Below are 23,456 nucleotides of genomic sequence, written 5' to 3'. Positions count from 1 at the left end.
ATAAATGACAAGCTGTGGAATTCCACGAACTGGATTGTGCATTGCGGCGTTCTGACAATCATTAGACCAGAGCACCATCAACATAATGAACAAAACATTTTCCCTCACCTAAAGGCGGTTTAAACACATTTATTCTCATGAGCACTAGAAAATATTTAATTGAGGTAATGCACAAATTGTAAGCAACCCGACGGATGAGTAAAGATCATCCTGTTAACTCAGTCCAGAGATCAGAGACTCACATGACAATAATAAAGAGGCAAGGAAGAGTTTGTTGTAAGCTTTATGTATTCCAAAATGAAACTGTGACAGTTCCATCAATCTTACTGACAGCTAGATTTCTTCCAGGTCATTCCATCAAACGGATGCATCATGGGATGCTTTTTAAATCACATTGAAGGACTTTTCTAAAACTAAACAGAATAGTTTTGTAAAGAAATTCATATTGGCACAGTTTATATTTATCTTCAAAACTAATTTCAAGCATTTGTGTGTATATATGTAGTATATATATATATATATATATATATATATATATATATATATGGATATGGAAATATGGTTGAAAATAGGCTTTTTCATGATTTTAGAGTCCAAAATATGCATGTTAATCTATAATTGTTGAGACTCTGGATGCAATAATGTGAAGGCATCAGTACTTGAAGTAGTATTTATTGCCAGATTACACATTTTCCTTAATTCTGACTGAAGGAAAGGCCTCCCACATATGTTTCAGCTGTCAGAGCTGATGATCCAGTCGATCCAGCGGCTGTAGTTTCTCACTTTTGTGTAGACACCAGGATAGTACGGAAGAGCACAGCCAATTCCCCAAGACACAATGCCTTCTAAAGTCCCATCACAAATGAGAGGACCACCTGAATCGCCCTGTGAAAGAAGAAAGATTCATGTATTTGACATGTTTTTCTGTTTTCCATTCTTCGATTTTTTAAACACTGAAACTGAAACCATCTGGACTCTTTTGTTACCCGCAAAGCTGTAAATATTACCTATTGTGTAAGTAAATTAAGTTATCACACCTTGATTTACACTACACAACATAAAGAAGCTGAACATAAAGCCCTGAAAAGCTGTGCCATATCAGAGTGTATCTAATGTCTCCATGGACTGTCAGCAATGGACCGCACCCTGAACATTCCCAGAACATCTTATTCACAGAAAACCCCTTTGGGAGGACCCTTGGGAGGCTTTGTTTGCCATCATAAATTAGGGAAACTGCAGACTGTCATGAAAAGGCAGGTGTGTTTGAGGGGTCAAACTAAACTCTGAGCAACTTTAAACAACCCAGCTTATAGTTTGTATATTTCATAAAGTGTTTCTTAACAGGGGTGGGTCAAAATAATTATATAAAAGATCCAATAAAGTTCATTTAAGTATTTAATGTTTTTATTGCCCAAAAAATATGCATCTATGAGATTCTGGATGCATTGCAATAATGTGAATGCATCAGTACTTGCAGTAGAATTTATTGCACCAATTAAAATGGCCAAAATAATGATTGTTTATTATTAAAAATTATTAAATATAATTTTCTTAGTTTCTTTTTGTGCACTAAGAATAGCATAGAAATAATTTAAGCAAATTTCACAAATAATTACAAAGAAAAAGGAAGTAACACACTGAATTAATCATGAAAATTAGAAGTAGAAAATCAGTTTTTTTGTAAAATTTGTACAATTTGCATGTATCCCTATTTGCATGTATCTCTGAAGTTAACCTACTGTCTTCAGAAAAGTTTCAACGGCATCTTTATTTTTATTTCTGGCTCATACCTTTTCTTAAAAATTATTTATTGTAAATCATGTTTTTACAGTCATATTACAGTTTAATAAGACATTGCCCTACCCTGCTCAGACTTATTTTTTTAGGTTTTAAAAGAGGTCACGTCTTCAAACACATCTTACAATTAAAAAAAAAAAAATCCTGCAAACAGATGTTGCTTTGCACACAGCCATGTAGCATAGAATGATTTTGATCAGCATTTGTTCATAGGACTCTCGCAACTTATTTTACAGTTTGCCAATTAATATAAGACGTAGGCTTTGCATAAACATATGCACCACTCAAAAGCCTGAAACCACAGTGTCCCCCTCCCCCACATAACAAATCCCAATCGAACCTCTGATTAAATGTCTGTATTAGCTATTTCTGTAGTAGCCTGTTGATAAACGTTCTACGTGTGCAAGGCATGTCTTGACTGCATTATATGTCCATACCACTTTGCCAAATGATTTCTGTTATTTCAAAGGTCATACAGGTGACTCTGAAATATGTCACAATACATATATAAAGTCAGCCATAACTTCTGTTACTTTAGGTTTGCTGAGCAGAACACAAATCATGAGATAAAAAAATAAATAAAAAAATTTCAAGATTCAAAAGGTTTGCTTTTGTTACATTTAAATTGACATTGCCTTTTCTAGTTGTAAATGTTAAAATAAGCTTAAGATACTGACAAACAGCACTGTTTAGTTGGACTCGATTCGGAGTCCAATTCGGCCCATTTTGGAGTTGGACTTTGATGGACTTGAAATCAACGCTACAAAAAATACACTGTTTCTATATACATAATCAACAACTTTAAATCAATAGTTTTATATCAATACATGTTTTTATTAAAATTTGTAATGTAATAGCTAGATGGTTTGGTTAAATAAGAAAATACTTTGAAAAATGGCGGCACCTGTTGTGCTCTACTCCATTCGCTGCCACCAGGGCTGGGGAAGTTCTTATTTGCATTTAAACCTCTGATTACCTGGCAGGCGTCTTTTCCCCCGAAGCGAGATCCCGCACATATCATGTTGTCGTTTACTCTGAAGTAGTAGTAGTATTGGCAGTTGCTCATGATTGACACATCCACTGCACGCAGAATCGGTGACAGATAGAAACTGTATATTCGTGTCACTCCCCATCCGCTCACGGTGCAGCTGGTTCCTCCAAGTAACTCAGGCGTGTCTACAGTTGGCAGTGTGGCCGGTTGAACATAAGCGTTAATCTGAGCTGGAACACTGAGCTGGGGAAAAAAATGTAAATGTCTCCATTTTAGGTGTGCAATTTGCACAAAAATCTTGAAAATAATGGCAGTTTCCAAACAGGTTTCCCCAAACACTCTCCCCATCTGCCATTGAGCAAACATAGAGATTTTGAGATTTTACCCAAAAGCTCATGCCATTGGTTAAAGGTGGTGTAAACTTTCGGGGGCGGGACTTGGGTACTACACATGCTGATTGGTTGAGTTCTCGCAGCATTGTGATTTCAACCACCATTTTTTCAGATCATTTTCATTACCGTAATTGTGTCGTGAAATTTAATTTTAAAAGTATTATAGGCGAGAATGTAGTTGTTTGAAACTCAAATCTGCAGTGTATTTATAAAGAGTGCCTATTTAAAAATGTGTTTTGCTGATTTCGGAGACGGTCAGCTCCAAGCGATCAGCAGGAGCTCAGTGTTCATGTCTCTGCCTAGAGTAGTCTCAACTCGGCTGGTCCTTCTGACATTTGATGCTGGCCCCGATGTCTCTTTAGTAGTTAAACATAAATATAATTTGTTTTGGGTTAATCTAGCAGGTAATCTTTGGTCTGTATTCAATTTACCTATATGTTAAAATGAAAATAAAAAGAGGCAATTGATATAATATTTTGTTTCATTGTAATGGCTGTATATACACATTTCTCTGAACTAAGTAGATTTCTGTGGCTATTATTATGTTTAAATGAAACGAAAGGAGGCAGTGGTATTTGATATTCTATTTCTTTTTACTGTACATATACAGCGAGGAAAATTGCAGTAGCCAAGGCGAGCTGACTGATGTAATCAAGTACACTGCAGTTTGCAGGATTACCAGATTTGCGTCGTCGCGAATATCACCCTCCCGAGTCGAATACATAAAGTCCGAACTACCGAGGATGCAAGTCCAAAATTTGCATACTTTTTGTATTGAGAAATGCGCGCAGACCTACGTCACCAGAATATTTGCATAATCTTCATGGTACTTTAGACCGCAGTGGAAACACAGAAAGCAAAAGGTCTGGAGGGAAAATAGTTCCTGGGGGAAAAAGTTCCTGGAACAATTGTTCCAGGTAATTTCGGTGGAAACGCAGCATTAGTTTGTCCTGTCTTTAGTTAAATTCCTGCAATCAGTTTCACCAGAGACAAATTGCTGGACATTCGGGAAAAACACATCTCCCGATATATTACCGGTTTTGGACCACTCTGATGCTTTGCAGGACATTTATACATTTCAGCTGTTCAGAATGGACCGCGACACAGAATCAAAACGGGGAAATCGTGTGGCGGCGGGACATGCTTTCACATCAACGAAAGGTGTACCATTCACACAACATTCACACCTCTTGCAACCCCCCTCTCCCCCACACCTGCAATTCACATCAGCGAGAAAAAGGTGCACCAGGTCTTTCAGAAGCAGAAAAGGAAAAAAGCACCAGGCCCAGATTGTCTGAAATCCTGTGCTGCCCAGCTGGTACCCATCTTCACACAGATCTTTAACAGATCACTGGAGCTGTGCGAAGTCCCTTCATGCTTCAAACGCTCCACCATCATCTCCATCCCAAAGAAATCCGAAATTACAGGACTAAATGACTACAGGCCTGAGGCTCTAACGTCTGTGGTCATGAAGTCATTTGAAAAACTGGTGCTGGCCCACCTGAAGGACATTACTGGATCCTTGCTGGATCCTCTTCAGTTTGCCTACAGAGCAAACAGGTCTTTGGACGATGCAGAAAACACTGGACTGCATTATGTTCTGCAACACCTAGACAGACCAATGACTTATGTGAGGATCCTGTTTGTGGATTTCAGCTCGGCCTTTAACACTATCATTCCAAACCTCCTCCTGCCCAAACTAAATCAGCTCTCTGTGCCTACCTCCGTCTGTCAGTGGATCAACAGCTTCCTGACAGACAGGCAGCAGCTAGTGAGGCTGGGAAAATATACATCCAGCACCCGTATAATCAGCACTGCAGCTCCTCAGGGCTTCGTTCTCTGGGATTTCATCAGTGACACTCTGGGGTAAAACTTGCGTTATGTGGAGACTGTAAAGCCTACCATGAGGAATACAAATAAAACTTTGGCCAGTCAGTATGACCCTTTGGGGTTCATTATCCCGTTCATGACCAAGACAAAGCTTATTATACAAGACCTCTGGAAGCACAACCTTGGTTGGGACGACCTCGTAGAACTGTTACATTTGAGAGAAAGTTAGGTTACCTGGGTAGGAGAACTCCCAACTCTTACCAAGCTGCAGCTCCGTCGAGCATACACTCCAGCCTCTGCTGACAACCCATCGGTCATCCGAGAGCTTTATGTCTTTAGTGATGCATCAAAAAGGGCTTACGGTTCAGTGGCATACCTTTGCACCACAGTTATTCTTACCTTTGTCTTGGCCAGGATTAGAGTAGCACCTCGTAAATGCCTGTCTATACCTCGTTTGGAGCTCTGTGCTACCCTTACCAGGTGCCCGGTTGGGCAAGGTGATCCAAACTGAGTTGACCATACCTGTCCACAAAGTCACTTTTTGGTCTGACTCTACCACTGTGTTGTACTGGTTGACATCTGAATCATACCGCTACCAGGTGTTTGTAGGGACACGTGTGGCAGACATACGGACTTTAACAGAGATGTCTGAATGGAGGTATGTGGCGTCAACTCACAACCCTGCGGACCATATCACACAAGGTCTTAGACTGACTGAGTTAAAAGGCCCTCATCAGTGGAGCTCAAGTCCAGACTTCCTGATTCAGTCACAAGACCAGCCTGACTGCAATGAACTAAAGAAATCGGCCTTTATTGGAACTGTTTCAGTACTTAGCAGTTTCTTCCAGATCCAAGCCAATTCCACACATGGCAAGAGCTCGTCCAGGCCACTGTTAGATCCCTGCATGGGGTGGCTACCAATGACACTGACTCTCCTACAGAGGCTTCTGAATATATAGAAGCGGAAAAGCTACTTCTGGCACAGTTTAAAATGGACTCCTTTCCTAATGAGGTTAGACATTTAAAGGGCGGACATCCTGTTCCACAAAACAGTCGCTTAGGCTCCCTTGCCCCAGAATATGTTGATGCCACTGGTCTCATTAGAGTGGGCAGATGACTATGGCGTGCTAGTGACCTCGACCTAGAGGCCATACACCCAATTGTAGTAGACCCTAGCCATCATATTACTAAGCTGTTAATTAAGGAGACAGATCAACGACTCCTTCACCCTGGCTCAGAAAGGATTCTAGCAGAACTACGCCACCAGTATTGGATACTTTGAGGACGAGAAGCAGTTCGTAAACACCAGCACATCTGTCGAAACTGTCAGTACTGGTGCGCTAAGCCTCAAATCCCATGTCTAGCAGATCTACCCCCTGCAGGTTAAATCTTCATAAGCCACCTTTCTGTTCTATTGGCGTAGACTGCTTTGGCCCATTCACAGTCAAAATTGGGTGCCATCAAGAGAAACGTGGGGGGGTATTTACAAATGCCTAATGACACGTTGCTTGCATCTGAAACCTGGGAGCATGAGATCAAATCAGTTAAGGTAGCACTCCGTGTGATCCTTAGACAGCAGTCGGTGCCAGAACCAGTACTTCTGGCACCCTTCTGGTAGAAGTTGAAAGCATCCTGAACTTCGAGCCACTCGGCTAAGTATCCTCGGATATTGCGGATGTGAACCCTGTGACTCCAAATCTACTACTTATGGGTCGTCGAGATGCCTTGCTACCTCAGGTCTTGTATGATTCTAACATCCTGCTTGGAAAACATAGATGGAGTCATAGCCAGGTGCTGGCTGATTGTTTCTGGGCTGCCTTTATTCACCAATACCTCCCAAACATGCAGGAACATCACAAATGGATGACTGAGGGGAGGGAACTTACAGTAGGGCAAGTCGTACTTGTAGTTGTAGATCCACAACTACCATGCTCACTCTGGCCTGTAGGAACCGTAACAGAGATCATAGCTAGAGCTGATGGTAGAATTCGTATTGTCAGAGTCAAGGCTAAAGACAAAAAGTAAACTCGTCCAGTTGTGCGATTGATCCCTCTTCCTCATCTGAAGGATAATGACACAAGCATCCCTGATAGACTTTCTTAAATTGTTCAATTATCTTGCCAGATAATTGGGGCGGCTGTGTCAGAAAGCCTATTTTAGGAACTAGGAACTAAAGTTCATTTCATGTTCCCTAGAGGGACGGTTATTAGTGCTATCTACCAGAGAAGACCGCTGTCTGTCTTTGTTTCTGCTGCTGCTATGTTTTGTGTAAGGTGTTCATATAATACAAGTAAGTCCAAACAATATTGTATCCAATAATTATATGTTATGCATGCCTTTGCTATTTCTGATGTTTACTTTGTTCATGGTGTTCCATTTGATCGGTTATTTTATGCCCGCGATTGTTCTGCTGAGTCATATAAGCAGAGGTGGGTAGAGTACCCAAAAACTTTACTCAAGTAAAAGTAAAAGTAATTCTAGAAATATTTACTCAAGTAAAAGTAAAAGTACTAGTCTTGAATAGTTACTTGAGTAAGAGTAAAAGAGTATCGGATAAAAAATCTACTCAAGTAGTTAGTTACTAGTTACTTTGGGTCATATATACGGAGCCTATTTTTATTTAGATATATAGATAAAATGTATGTAATGTATGTGTGTGTGTGTGTGTGTAAATGTATATATTTCATCAGCCTTTACTCCAATTTATGTAATTTATTATAAAACCCTGTCTGTTTACTTAAGTAACAGAGATGTCATGCCATAACATATTTTTAATACAACTGACTTTATATTAAATGTGAATTTAACATTGAAAGTTAATGTGATATAAATATTGTTACTAATCTTTCATTGTTCAGAAAGAGAGCAAATAACATTTACATTATTAAAGATCATTTTCACTGACAGTCTAGAGTTCAATCACTCTCAGAAACTCCCATTAAAATCACTGAAACTGTTAACACTGTGAAATCAATATCTTAATTATAGATTCGTACACACATCTGCACTTTGTTGTTTCTGACGAGAGAATTAGCCAGGAAGAGGTATTCAGTCAGTAAGCGAGTGAAGGAAGCACCGACATTTCAGCGATGACTCATCGGAACACCTCTGATTGGCCATTGCATTCAAAAGCTCAACAGAACCGTGTGTGATTGGTTAATGTGCAGCGCTGTAAAAACGCGTCTGTCTCTGGCTCAGCGCCAGCAAGCGATCACAGATCTGAATTTAGCAGCTGATGATATGACTCGCTGAACATACTCGTACCGGTGTGATTGTATTAAAATTAATAAAATCTTAATCGGCTATTTTTTGTCTTTTGGAAGATGCATTCAACTTGAATCCCCTCTGTTATAAGCCACACACGTACAACAAACTAATGTCACAGTGGTATCATGTACTGTAATCGAATGTAGCCCAAGTTATTACCTGTTAAACAGTAGACAGCACACGCGTTCATCTAATAAGGATCTCCATCGCAAGCAAATAATGGCTTTTGCAGATTTGCTTTCAATTCAGTGAAGTTCCATAGCCCCGTTTTCAACGCTGCTAATATTCTTAAACGTTACAACTCTCTGAGTGAACCGCTTCAGACGCTCAGTGCGTGCGGCAGGGAACTGAACGACTCATTCAAACTGATTCACGAACCAATTCACTCGCTTGCCAATTGGTTCGATCAAGCCTTTGAACAGAATTGACTCAAAAGAATGAATCATTCGCGAATGGGCATCGCTCATTGCCCAGAGAAAAGTAGACGGCGCGTTTGGAATAAACTGAAGCATTTATAACATTTATTGCATGAAGATAAAGTAACGAGAGGGGCGTCGCCCACAGTAACGAAGTAAAAGTACAGATTTTTCCCCAAAAATTTACTCAAGTAAGAGTATAAAGTACCCATCTTTAAATATATTCCGAAAAGTATTAGTTACCACGAAAAATTACTCAAGTAAATGTAACGAAGTAAATGTAACTCGTTACTACCCACCTCTGCATATAAGAGAAAACATTATCGTCCACAGCCGCGAGAGGGCACTCTATGCTGCTTAGTGTAGACTACAGGAGCACTGAGCAGCATCTCTGGCAGCATAGAGTGCCCTCTCGCGACTGTAGACGCTAATGTTTTCTGTTAGTTAATTTCTCTTGGTTCATGTCAAATTAATTTTGATAAATAAGTCGCACCTGACTATAAGTCGCAGGACCAGCCAAACTATGAAAAAAAGTGCGACTTATAGTCCGGAAAATACGGTACTATGTTAGCGCTACATGTAGCTGTCACGAATGTGTTTACTTATGTAATTACATATACAAGTGGGCATTACTCAGGCCATTATTGTGTTATTGTTAATCATATTGTAAATCTGAGTACAGAGATTTCTGTTAAATATATTTAGGATATAAATGCATATTTTCTGATAAATACTAGTGGTGCTATGCTATTATATTATGTCAGTAGATGTTATAGGTAATTTATAAATCTGTTAATAGTAATAGAGTAATTTGGAATTATTTGTCTTGTTTCCTTGTAGACCACATCTCATTTCATACCAGAGGCATATTGCAGATGCATATATTGGAGTAAAGTAAATGTCTCAACCTAAAGATTTCTCCTGCTCTTCTGATTATCTGACCGGAATCTGGTCCATACTTGGCTGCCTCAACCAGTTGTAATTCAAATGTAGTAAGTTTTACTACACTTTTATTAAATGAGATAGAGTTTAAAAATATTTATTTAGATTTTTATATTTAAATGAATACTTCGTAAAACAACTTGACAACAACAACGACAACAACAACAACAAAAAAAACGTATAACTGCTCATTAATTAACATAGTATCAAACAAACAAAAAAAGTAATCTGCAGCAGGTTTCTTCACGTATATATCAAGTCTTCAGATAGCACCACAGAATCAGTCATTTTTAGTATTTGTTATGTGTTTCTTACCTTAAGGAGCATGATGTCATTGTTAAAAGTTTTTGGATTGTAGGCAAAATGACTGTAGACTCTGGACACATCAAGAACTTGCTCAAATCCCTCGTCTACAGCAAGATTGTGCTCACTCAGCACCACCTGAATCACACTGGCCCTGTCCATTCAAATACAATACAACATACAGGGCATTTTCCAATGAAATACTTCCCTTCTAACTTGAGCAAATGTTGTTTTAAAAGCAAGCTTCAGTACGTACGGTCTCCAGCAGTGGGCAGCAGTCAACACCCACTGAGGATGAATGAGGGTTCCTCCACAGTAATGCTTCCTGTCAACCTGAAGAGATGCCTGGTATTTTATAGAGTAAGGCACGACCTCTTGACCCCCAATGATCCTTTGTGGCAATGTATCTAGTCAATTAAGAAAACAAGGAAAATACACATTTTGCATATGTAGGCTATATATTCAACACTTTAGAATATTTATACTTTAGATGATGCTAAAATGAACCATTTCTATGAAGAAATCTAAGCCACACCCACATACCATGATATCATTGTTTAAAACTCTATTTTAACTTAACTATGATTATGTTTGCTTACATATGCAATTATAAACGTGCCTTTAACATCATGACTTTTACTGAATGCTATATCCTGAAAATTTTAATGTGGAATAGACTTCTAAACGAATAAGCTCTTTGTGTCAAATAATCACTCTTTAATGAAGAATTGCATTGCTTACCTTTGAATGTTGCAGCAAGCACAAGAAATACCCACAATAACTGAGCCATCCTGTCAGCACTGTAAGAAAATAAGTGTCCGAAATATTACGAAAGCCTGTAATAAATGAAAAAAAGTCTGTCAATGCTGTAGTCTGTATGTCGTCTTGAATCCCTCAAAACTGTACAATAGCAACCGGATACAGTTCAAGAGTGCAGAAATAAATATCTGATCACAATATCATGCCACTTAGGCTTTTTTTTTTCTCAAGTCAGTGACTATTACGAGACATTCTAATGCCTTTTCGACATCAGACAGTCGAGGAGGAAAAAGGAAATAAAATATGTGAAAACTCACCAGTGATAATTCCTCACCTCCCAAGTTTGAACGACCTCCAACTGCTGATTTCAGTACTTCTCTCCTTTTATACTGACACCCTATCCATTTCCAGAGCTTCTGCTGCCCTGCTGTTGTCCGACAAACAACAAACTGTACATCTACCCCACAGTATAACAGATACTGACCTAGTACCTGACAAAGATGAAGTCAGTGTCACGCGTTATCTGATTCAACACTCTTTATTTTGACTTATTGTGTGCTGGAGATTCAGAACAACACCCAGTTCACTCGTTTCAATTGCTGCGTTAAACACAAGTACTGAGGGTGTTGTCCAATGAACAGTGGTTCAGAATATCGCAAGCTTGGGTTACATCAATAGAAATGTTTTTAACAACAAGTTTGAGATTTTGTCACCATCGTTTTCTTGGAAATGACACACGATTGATTGTATGCTATCCTGAAACAAAAAGGCCTTTTCGAAACCAGAATCTGACTTTATTAATGATTTAGAGCTAAAGACTTATGCATTTAGTCTCTTTATAAATGAATTCTAGCCAGATCAGAACAATATACTGTATAAAGAAACAACATTAAAGTGAGTTAAAGTTGATTAGGATCTATTTCGTTGTTTGCATTTTAATAAGCAATGTGCTTCTAGATGAAATTATGAGTTTATTAGGTAACGCCTAGCTGATTTAAAGTATTTGCTTTCAGTGTAATAAAATACTATTAGAAACAGATGAATATCTATTCATCTGTGGATGCCATTTATGATAGACAATACATTTGGTTCTCAGATTTAAGCTTTTGCGACATTTGTAACTCGAATATAATGATTTGGTTCCTTTCTAACAATTAATCAGTGCTTTATTCTCTGCTGGTGAGCACATAATGAACACATTATTTCCCAGATATGTATCTATATTCTATATCTGTCTATGCAACTAAAGAATTCAATTTATTTACCTTTAGTTTCTTTCTTTAATCTGACAACATGGTTTTCCCCGCAAACACATCCCACTTCACAGCGTATTATTGTCTTTGCTCCTTCATCCTCCATCTCACACCCACTCAGACTGTGGGGGTTTTCTCAAAAACAAAGGATGGCAGCTTAAAAACAGCTTTAGAATCACTCGTGGGAAAAGTTTGACATTATAGGAGCTTTACTGAATATGAAGATAAAATCAGGTTGTCTGGGAGTGTCTGAATGCTGTCTGATTTGGTTCATTTGATACATCAGTACTTTGCTTATAGTAGAATAACTTATTCATGCAGCGTTTTACAGCAAATATTATCATTTGTTTCATTGTGTAATGCTATTCATTTTTTTCTCATTTAACACAAAAACTTAAGTAGGTTTTATATCATCACGCTTTTGTTTTTAACAAAGAGCAATATTTATAATTAAATAAATGTTAATTAATTTACTTCAATTAAATTATCCTCATATTAAAAAAAAAAAGAAATAAGATGAAAATAAATAAATGCAATAAATAGGTCATCAGTTTAGTTGTTTGTTACCTCCACTGAAAGTAATTTTGCAAATAAAATAAAATCAGCACCTGTAATCAGCTTTAGTTGTTTGTTAATTCATTAAGATGACTCTAACGAATGTCATTCAAACTTATTTCAAATAATCTTGTGGAATTTTACAATGGTTTAAGTGATTAAAAAAAAACAGTCATCAGATTTGGTTTTCCGTTATGACCTGCTGTCACTTAAAATTATTCCATGTTATGTAGAATTTTTAAATGGTGAAAATAATAAAACAAGATAAAAAAAAAAATTGACATCTAAAGTTATTCCACATGATTTATTCCCTCTCAAACTGCTATAAAAGACACACAGATTCTATCAAACAAAGAACTGAATATGTGGAATCTCAGCAGTGCTGTGACATCACTGTCCCCCTAATTACCATGACAACTGTACGGATGAAAGATCCAATTTAAGAGGTCAGTTATTAATGAATGCCAAAGCCACAATTAATAGTCCACTGACAACAGAACAGTCTCCAATCTCTCTATTAACCGTGTGACAGTACAGGGCCCTGCAGGGCTCGGAGCAGAGGATCTAACACAGAAGCCAGAGACATCTTGTCACGATGATGAGGAGGGTGATGAAGAGGGCTAATCGCTCTGTTGTGGTAGAATCGAGAGAGCAGAACAACACTCAGGCATTGAAACGGCATCAGTCAGCATCGGGGGAAGCAGCCATGAGACAGAGACACAATAAATGAGACGTAGATTATGCTGTGTCAGACTGAGAGGAGATCATTAGCTAACACTGCTCACAGGCATCTTCATTTTTAATGATCCCTGCTACAGATCTGGGGCAATCTCACAATTCCCAGCAGCCAGATCTAATGGGGATTATTTCTGTGGGTCCACTGATTCAAGCAGTTCAGAAGCATTCACTGGCTTTTTTTGTAATGTTTTATTGTATTCAGAAATATATTAAAACTACTATTTTTATGTAAATATAGTAAGTAAACACACACACACACACACACACAGATATATATACACAGACACATAAGCACACATTTAACTTACTATATTTATTCAATAGAAAAACTGCATGTTTAGCATTGCAAATATATATATACCGTATATATATACCGTATATATATATATATATATATATATATATATATATATACACACACACACACACATATATATATGAGACCTCTCTGAAATGCAGTCTGAAATCTCCAAATCTAATTATGGCATAACAAACATCAAAGTTTAATTTCAACCATTAATTTCACTAAGATTTCAATCTTTAACATGGTCTTAGTCAGTATTAAAGATATCAAGGTTACATTTTTTATAGAATTTTCCTCACCTTTTGAAGGATAATTTTACATTGAAATCACACACACACAAAAAAGAAAATTACTTTAGCTGGGGTTTCAAGCTAGGGAAATATATATATAAATAATAAAACAAATGAATAAAAATGTAATAAAATATAAAAACTAAAACTTATTTTATTTTAACTAGCTTACAAGGCAACATTTCTATTTTCATCTAACTTTAACTAAACTTTTGTACTAAAAAAACAAAAAACTTAAACTGAAATGAAAATGAATAAATATACTGACATATTTAAAACAACAAAAAATTATAAAAAGACTAACAAAAACACAGCAAAAAAACTAAAACTTTAACTAAATTTAACATGAAAGCAGAAACTATAAAAATGAAATCTAATTCAAAATATTAAGAAAACCTGTAAAAGAATCTCTATTATTCTAAAATAACACTGCTTTTAACTTATTTTGATTTGTTTTATTATTTAATTTTTTATTTATTTTTGTATTATTTTCATTCTGGTACGTAGGTTGGGGGTTTTAAATTTGGAAAAAATCAGTTTAGGTAGTTTTCTTGAAAAAGAGGCTCAAAATTATAAAAACAAAAAAACTACAAAAAAGTGTGATCTGATTTAAAATGATCCAGTTCAGCCTTTTTTGCAATTACTTTTGACTGGTTATTTTATTATTTTAAATATCTTGCTATTATGTTCTTTTAGAGTTTTATTGAAATTGTGTAAATGATTTCTAATAATGTTTAGGTAAAAGGGACTAAAAATTGTGTGTGTGTGTGTATATATATATATATGTTCAGTTATATAAAAATCAGTTATATAATAACTGATTTTTATTTTTCAGAAAAATGGTCAAAGGATCATCTGATTTCAAATTACACTTTTATTTTTTTGTGCATTTTTAAAGGAATGACAGTTTAAATTGAATTGAAAATTGAATTAAGTCTTTATGGGGCGACTGAAAGCATTAGTAATATAAACCAAAAAGCCTTATATAACACAGAATAATAAAAGCTATATGACGCAAATAGCATGTGACGTAGCATTTGTATTGATCCTAAATAAAAAACCAAAACAAACGGTCACAGGTTTGGTTAAGAAAGCTTCAATTATATATTGTTCCCGCTCTCAGACAACATTGTGACCATGGAGACGGAAATAGGAACTAGGAAACTAGGAAACCCGAGAATGCAGAGGTGATCTTTCCCCAGGTGAGGAATCAGAGTACCTGAAGCAAAGCTCGTCTCAGTCTGGTCTGCACCTGTGGATGTGTCTGTCTCTGCGTCTGTGTCTGTCTGTGCTCCATCAGTATGAACCTGCCGCTGCTTCTGCTCTGTGTTCTCCTGGAGCTCCTCGTGGTGAGCTGTAAGTACAGATTTATATTTCAGTCCTACAAAATCCTTTCAGTGCATTAACACAGTATAGCGGCATTGAATGTTGTGGAGCAAACATGTACTGTTCTTTGAGCAAAGCAATGAACTGTAAGTGAAGTTTTTACTTCAAAAAGACAATCTTGTAAAAAAGAAAAAAAACAAGAAAAAAACAAGAAAAAAGAAATAAATTTTGGGTGAATTGCTATGAATTTTCATGCAAATAATGACATGACAATTTTCATTTTAAAATGCCAGTGATAATTTTACAACGTCTGTCTTTTGATTTTAAAACGTGTTTTATAATTAGAATAAATAATAACAACAACAAAATTGTTTTTAATAAAATGAACTGATGGAATATTGCAATGTTATAGATTCAATCTGTCAAAAAATAAAATAAAAAATAAAAAGTTTTAAAATCTCAAGAGAAAAAGAAAAGAGAAAGATAACAAATCATATATATATATATTTTTAAATTGTTATTTGAATAACTATATATACATATATATATATATATATATATAATATTTGACACATATTTAATAAAAAGCTATATCAATTTTAGATTTTACTGAAGTTTCCTCACGACTTTGAAAATAAATGTGCTAAAATTCGCCAAAATAACTCTGCTACAGAATATTAAGTCAAAGAATTTTACTGACACACTGATGTTTAATAGACATATACTGTAAAACAATGATGCCTGAGTTTTCTGAGCTTAAATAAATAAAGATTGCTATAGGAGACTTTTTGGATCTGACTTTTAATACTGGGTAGTGTATTTGTAAGCAATGTATGGCTGAAGTTTTGTCAGTGTTTTGATTTATTTAGTGCAGAAATGAAACATGAGGACAAACTAAAAGTTTCCTTTCATTGATGGATGGGCCCTTCATCCTGACAGCCTGCTCTGAGTGCAAATTCACTGAAAGAAATCCAAAGAAGCCTGAAACACATCGTTTTTCATTACCAACACGAAAAAAAAAGCCCTGAAAAGCAATTATAAATCTTAGAATGTGCAAAAAAATCTTAACCAATCCATCAGATGCTGGAATCTAACGTAAATTCATGCTGAATAACATAAAAAAAAACCACAACAAGGCTATTTAAATCCCCAAACGCTGTAATCTAAATCCATAAACACCGATGCTCAGCATTGTTTACTGTTTTTCGCTACTTCACGACATAAACAGTTGACAATAGAAGTACATAACCTCTTCATGTAAGGGGAATTCAATGCTTTGTGCGCTTTAACGTTTAGGATTTCCTCACGTTGAAAGCTTCATAAAGCAATCTGATAAAGGTCACGCTGCTGCCAATCCTCGCGAGGTCTAAGATTATTCAATCAAGGTTGCATTATAGAATATAAAATCAGCAAGTATGTGTTTCACATGGGCAGGATGACGGCCTGCTAATATTGTATAGGATTACTTTAACCGAGACTCATACAGCTGTCTAATTGTTAAATGCAGATCAAAAAGCCCAAGAATCATCTGTTCATGACGCACGTGTTTGGAAACTATAGTCTTGCGCAGACAGATTTAGACAGAGAAAAAGCATATTGTTTACGTTGCATTGTTCGGTATTGACAACCTTGAGTTACACTCTCTCCTTCCAAGACAAAGGTTTGGAGTCAGAGCGGCCTCCACGTGTGTGTATGTGAAAGGAAAATCAAGAGCTTGAAGATGCTGTCAGTGAATTCACGTGTGTGCTGGTTTGTTTCTCAGGTCAGGATGTGATGCAGAGTCGTATCGTGGGTGGATACGTCCCAGCGCCGTACTCCATCAGATACATCGTTTCCATTCAGAGCGCCACGGGCCAGCACTTCTGTGGCGGGACCTTGATTAACAAATACTGGATCCTGACCGCAGCACACTGCAATATAGGGTGAGATCAATGAGCGGACACAGAAACTGTTGGAATTGAGCATTTGTATATATATATATATATATATATATATATATATATATATATATACACAGTACAGACCAAAAGTTTGGACACACCTTTGCATTCAAAGTGTTTTCTTTATTTTCATGAATATGAAAATTGTAGATTCACACTGAAGGCATCAAAACTATGAATTATCACATGTGGAATTATATATGGAATTATATACATAACAAAAAAGTGTGAAACAACTGAAAATATGTCATATTGTAGGTTCTTCAAAGTAGCCACCTTTTGCTTTGATTACTGCTTTGCACACTCTTGGCATTCTCTTGATGAGCTTCAAGAGGTAGTCACCTGAAATGATCTTCCAACAGTCTTGAAGGAGTTCCCCGAGAGATGCTTAGCACTTGTTGGCCCTTTTACCTTCTGTCTGCGGTCCAGCTCACCCCAAAACCATCTGGATTGGGTTCAGGTCCGGTGCCTGTGGAGGCCAGGTCTCTCTCCTTCTTGGTCAAATAGCCCTTGATGCCTTCAGTGTGACTCTACAATTTTCATAGTCATGAAAATAAAGAAAACTCTTTGAATGAGAAGATGTGTCCAAACTTTTGGTCTGTACTGTGTATATATTTCAGAGATTCAGTATCAGGTTAGTCAGTGTGTGTTTTTCCATTTTGGCGAGACTAACTCAGATGTTGTGTTCTTCTAAGGTGATTTCCATAATAACAGTATGGCACTCAAGCATTCTATGTATTAATATTGGAAGGTCTAATGACAAAATATGTAAAACAATACCAAAAATGTAAAGAAATAGAGTTTAAATATAGTAAATGTAATGATAAAGTCATAAATTAATGATAAAATAACAACGTAGTAATGACTCAAATTCATTCATGATTATTGTAGTTAAAAAAATGTTTGGGGTATAAATATTAGACGAAAATAAAACTACACAAACTACACCAATGATAATTAATAACACAAATAGTTTTTGTAACAATCTATGAGTGCATGTGTGTGTGTTAAACAAATAATATATTGTTGTTTTATAGCTGGTCTTCTAGCCTGATCATAGCTGGTAAGGAGACTGGTTCAGAAGGGTTTTGACCACTTCTTCATTTAGTCAGGCTCTTTTTAGCTACTCGGGCTAATAGACCAGCTGATCAATCATCAAAACCATCTGAACACCAGCTGACCAGCTTAAACCAGCAAGTGTTGAAAAACTGCCAGACAGGGTTGCCAGTGGTTCACAGTAAAAGGTGACAATGGTTTAGGTATTATGGGATGACATACTGGCACTTAAAGGCCATATTTTATAACTCGTATCTGTATATTTTAAATGATATAATGTTAATATACCGAGCTACTTGAGTTATCAAACTCTGGATAATACAGGTGGAAAAAAAAGAACAGAATAGAGTTCAACTACAGAAATAAATAACAGAAATCATGCCACAAAACACACTAATGTACATAACGGATAACAAATATAAGTTAAAATATAATCATAAGTAATTTCTGGAAATCTAAAATTTTGATAATGTACGATAATTCATGGTTTTTATTTTCAAAAGCCATAAATGTGAAGGTATATTACAGTCAGAAGTACAGTAAAATAAAATAAAAGTAGAGGTTTTTTAACTCAAGTTCTTTAGGATAGTCTTTAAGGGTATTAAGTAAAGATCATGTTCCATGAAGATATTTTGTAAATCTCCTACCGTAAATATATCAAAACCTAATTTTTGTTTAGTAACATGCATTGCTAAGAACTTCATTTGGTCAACTTCAAAGGCGATTTCCTCAGTATTTAGATTTTTATGTACATAACTGAGAACAAGTTAAAATATAAGCATAAGTTATTTCTGGTAATCTACAGTTTTGATAATGTATGATAATTCATGTTTTTTATTTCCAGAAACCTTAAATGTGAAGGTATATTAAAAGCAGAAGTACAGTAAAATACAATAAAAGTAGAGTTTTTGAACTTAAGTTCTAAATCAGTCTTTCTGAAAATCAGTGTTGGTTTGTGTCTTCAGGGCGGCAAACATGAGGATCGTGGCTGGAGACTTTTCTGTGGGATTATATGAGGGGACGGAGCAGTTCCGCAGGCCTCATGTTTTAATACCTCACCCACAGTACAACAGAGCCACCAATAACGCAGACATCATGCTCATTAAGGTGAGGCAGTGCAATCAATGCTCCTGTGTTACACCGAACCCTCACTAGCTGTGAATCATTGATTCCTTTCATGCATATAAAATGAACACAATGATCCGCCATCAAGTCATATTACATGAAGTGATGGATGTGTCTCTCAGTAATCTGTGCGGCAACAATACTGCATGCATGTTTTACACCTTTAACGTTTTACTTGTAAACTTAAAATCCTATCCTTTTATATTAAAATTACTATACTATATAATTTGATATAATTTCACATAAAGGATTCATTTGTTAAAATGAGTCACCTACATTAGTGAACATGAACTACTAACCATAGAAAAATATTTTTGAAGCATTCCAGAAGTTCACATTCATTTCAGCATTTACTAATACTACAATTATGAAAATGAAAAGTTGTATCTGTTAATAATATTGCTTGGACGTGAGCGGTAGCATGAACAAACAGTTGTATTTTTATTAACTAAAACATTAACAAAGATTAATAAATAGTAAAACAAATCTATTGCTCATTATAGCTCATAATGCATTAATTAGTGTTAACAAATGGGAATATATAAAGCATAACACGTTTAATATAGTTAATATTATATTATAATATATTATATAATAATGATAGTATATTAGTATAATATAATATAATATGTGACCCTGGTCCACTATACCAGTCTTAAGTGGCTTGGGTATAGTTTTAGCAATAGCCAAAAAAGAAATAAATAAATAAAATTGTTGATTTTTCTTTTATGCTACAATTAGCATATTAAGTAAAGATCATGTTCCATAAAGACATTTAGTAAATTTCCTACTGTAAATATATCAAAACCTAATTTTTGATTAGTAGCAAGCATTGCTAAGACAAATTTAACGGCGATTTTCTCAGTATTTTAATTTTTTTTTCACCCTCAGATTCCGTCTCTCAGCCCTCAGATTGTCTCTCAGCCACATATTGTCCGATCCTAATAGATTGTACATCAATGCAAAGCTTATCTATTAAGACTTCAGATGATGTAGAAATCTCAATTTCAAGAAACTGACCCTTATGACTAGTTTTGTGGTCCGGGGTCACATACTACATAATATAATATAATATAATATAATATAATATAATATAATATATAATATAATATAATATAATATAATATAATATAATATAATATATAATATAATATAATATAATATAATATACCATTTTAATCTTAAAATGAGGGGGGGATCTACTATAAAAAAAATATACTTACTATATAAAATTCCATGCTAAGCTAAACAAAAAATTTATTGAAAAATAAACGTTTTGAAAAAGAATAATAATAATAAATAAATGTCTTCGTGTCTGTCCCACACTTCCCTTTCCACCATATTAATTTTGTCCTTAGTAAAATTATTTACGGAATTATAAAACATGATCAAGGCAAATATCACTTGTTGTGCATCATTTCCAATTAAGATGTAATTTAGTCAAATTAAGCAAAAAGTGTCATTATTTGAGATGTCAACTGGTGAAAATGTTAGGCATTCAGAAAAGTTTACTTGATAAATAAAAGTAACATGAACAGCATTTTATAGCGTGCTTTATGTGCACTGTTAATTCTTCCTTTCTCTCACCTGTTCAGCTGCAGTCTCCCGTCTATGTGAACAGCTTTGTGTCTCTGGCGCCGCTGCCTCGGCAGGACGCTATGGTGGCCGTGGGTCGCTTGTGCACTGTGTCCGGCTGGGGCTTCACCACTCCAATGGGAGGAATCCCTGACACCCTGCGCACGGTCAAGTTGCCCATCGTGTCCAGCACAGTGTGCAATGCCACGGACTCTTTTAATGGAAACATCACAGAGAATATGATCTGTGCAGGATACAGCGAAGGAGGGAAAGACGCATGTAAGGTGAGACAATCGATTACTGCTTCACAGGCACTTACCTTGATGTGAATGGCACATGACAACTGACTTTTTCTGATCCTGCTGGAAATCTGTTATTTATGAATAAGTGGTGTTCATAAATAGTAGATATTTTGGATTAATTAAAAAACAAACTTCTTGGAATAAACTACTGGTAACTATTAGCAAGATTTTAGTGATTTAATGGACTTTGTTTTGAGGAACATGGTCATCTTAAATTCAGTAATTATTTGGATGTCACAGTTTTTGCCAACAACTTATAAATGTAATTGGTTGCACTGCTGACTGGGTCTAATTAAACTTAGAAATGCGTGGCCATTTACTTTAGTTATCAGATGCTAATTCATTAAAAAATAAAATAAAATAATGAAAAACATCCAGTTATATAAACATTTTAAAACTTAAGTGGAGCTCTTTAATTAACTAACTCTGTACTTGTCTTGAGAAATCTAAAATAAATAAATAAATAAATGTAAATGTATGCAATAATCTTATTCAGTCAGGTTAGAAAAATCTGGTATTAATTAAAGACAAAATGAATGAATATAAATGCACTACGGTTCAAAAGCTTGGGGTCTGTAAGATTATTAATGCTGGCTCTTATGCAGCATTTTTAAAATTAAAAATAAAAGTAAAATTGTATAAAAGTTTATAAAAATTTTAAAAGAGCAGTTTTCTATTTAAATATATTTTAAAATGTAATTTATTTCTGTCATGCAAAGCTGTTGATTTGAAAAAATATATATATATATATATATATATATATATATATATATATAAACAAAATGCAGCATCATTACTCCAGTTTTCAGTGTCACATGATCCTTCCAAAACCTTTCTAATAAATATGATGATTTCTTGTTCAAGAAACATTCCAGATTTACCTTACATATATTTTGACAGGCAGTGCAAAATAATTAAGAAATAAAAACAAAAAATACATTTGAACTGACGTTGTAATTCTATATATTCAACCCCTCTCCCCCAAGCTCCAATCTGCTACAGTACGTAATACAAAATTTTTAAGACCCGAGTAATTGTGAAGGCACATATTCTTGTGTCGTAGTGAGGTTCTCCTTCTAGTTCTAGTCTGGTCAGTCTTCTTGCACACCATCTGATCATAACCGTATTAATATGATGGATCTTTCTGCAGGGGGATTCTGGAGGGCCGCTGGTGTGTGAGGGCCGTGTTTATGGCATCGTCTCCTGGGGCAATGGCTGTGCTGATGCCCGGTACCCCGGTGTCTACACATCCGTCTCCAGGTTTCGTCAATGGATCGATGGAACTATATTTGGCTTTTATGGAAGGTGCCTCAAGTATTAGACTGCAGTGTTACCCCACCACTCCCCTAATCGAACTTGAAACGGCCTCGAAACATGCCAACACGAATACTGTTGCTACTTTCTTCTAATTGAAAAGTTAGGACTGTTGATGATTTCCAGACGAGTACAGCACTGCTCTGAAACAGCACATCTGTTCCTCAACAGCTGGTAGATCTTTTTTAAACACTGTAGTTTGTAGCAAACTGTTCCTTAAATGTGCCATATTGCTGCTTCCCCACAATGTCAGAGAGAAAACTAACAATAGAAAGCTGAAGGAATATTTAAAAATAAAAATGCAACAAATTACGAACACTTTTAAATGGAATGGTACAGTACATGTGAGAATGAAATATTCAACATTAAACTGATTTTAATCAAACAGACTTTCATTTGGACTGTAACCAAACTGGTTACACATACAGGTGAAATGAATAGTTTACTTAAAAATTATTTTTTAATCATGTTTTGTTGACCAGTATATAACTGCCTTTTTGTCTTTCATTTGTGTAGCACAAAATTAATAATTTAGCAAAACGCACAAGCCAAGGTTGTGGACAAGGATATAGATAAATAAAAAAAGGGACATTATATATATATATATATATATATATATATATATATATATAAATATATATATGAAGTGACATTCAGCCAAGTATGGTGACCCATACTCAGAATATATATATATATATAGTAATATATATATATATATAAGTAATATATATATATATATATATAGTAAGACATTTAAAAGAATTCCTATATGAATAAATTTTTACTCAGCAAGGATGCATTCAGTTGGTCAAAAGTGACAGTAAACACAGTAATAATGTTACAAACGATTTCTAATAAATGCTTTTCTTTTTATTCATCAAAGAATCCTGAAAAAAGTATCATGGTTTCAAAAAAAAAAAAAAAAAATGTAAGCAACATCACGGTTTCATCAGTAATGATACTAAAAAAAAAAATCCCAGG

At 35.5% G+C, this 23,456-nt stretch overlaps 2 protein-coding genes across 2 annotated transcripts; one reads left to right on the top strand and one right to left on the bottom strand.

Moving 5' to 3' along the window:
- Window positions 1-557: 557 nt before the first annotated feature.
- On the bottom strand, window positions 558-12,342 carry LOC128011222 (trypsin-3). Its single transcript, XM_052593402.1, has 5 exons — window positions 10,680-12,342; window positions 10,195-10,345; window positions 9,951-10,092; window positions 2,774-3,031; window positions 558-885 (listed from the first exon to the last, which is right to left on the bottom strand). Exons 1-5 carry the CDS (start codon window positions 10,726-10,728, stop codon window positions 733-735), a joined length of 753 nt encoding a protein of 250 aa, XP_052449362.1. The 5' UTR covers window positions 10,729-12,342; the 3' UTR covers window positions 558-732.
- Window positions 12,343-15,007: 2,665 nt separating this feature from the next.
- zmp:0000001088 (trypsin) lies at window positions 15,008-22,806 on the top strand. Its single transcript, XM_052594919.1, has 5 exons — window positions 15,008-15,193; window positions 16,926-17,085; window positions 19,125-19,266; window positions 20,880-21,143; window positions 22,312-22,806. Exons 1-5 carry the CDS (start codon window positions 15,139-15,141, stop codon window positions 22,480-22,482), a joined length of 792 nt encoding a protein of 263 aa, XP_052450879.1. The 5' UTR covers window positions 15,008-15,138; the 3' UTR covers window positions 22,483-22,806.
- Window positions 22,807-23,456: the final 650 nt, after the last annotated feature.

The sequence above is a fragment of the Carassius gibelio genome, chromosome B23, assembly GCF_023724105.1.
Source record: "Carassius gibelio isolate Cgi1373 ecotype wild population from Czech Republic chromosome B23, carGib1.2-hapl.c, whole genome shotgun sequence".
In the NCBI taxonomy this organism is placed as follows: Eukaryota; Metazoa; Chordata; class Actinopteri; order Cypriniformes; family Cyprinidae; genus Carassius; species Carassius gibelio.
The sequence above is the reverse complement of the archived record's forward strand: the minus strand, read 5'-3'. Positions and strand labels throughout refer to the sequence as shown.

Coding starts and splice junctions, on each gene's coding strand:
- LOC128011222 (XM_052593402.1), bottom strand. CDS start 10,728: ATGGCTCAGTTATTGTGGGTATTTCTTGTGCTTGCTGCAACATTCAAA. Junction 10,093..10,194: donor GCTGCCCACTGCTGGAGACC/GTACGTACTGAA, acceptor TTGAATGGACAG/GGCCAGTGTGATTCAGGTGG. Junction 886..2,773: donor GGGGAAAAGACGCCTGCCAG/GTAATCAGAGGT, acceptor CTTCTTTCACAG/GGCGATTCAGGTGGTCCTCT.
- zmp:0000001088 (XM_052594919.1), top strand. CDS start 15,139: ATGAACCTGCCGCTGCTTCTGCTCTGTGTTCTCCTGGAGCTCCTCGTG. Junction 15,194..16,925: donor GGAGCTCCTCGTGGTGAGCT/GTAAGTACAGAT, acceptor TTTGTTTCTCAG/GTCAGGATGTGATGCAGAGT. Junction 21,144..22,311: donor GAGGGAAAGACGCATGTAAG/GTGAGACAATCG, acceptor ATCTTTCTGCAG/GGGGATTCTGGAGGGCCGCT.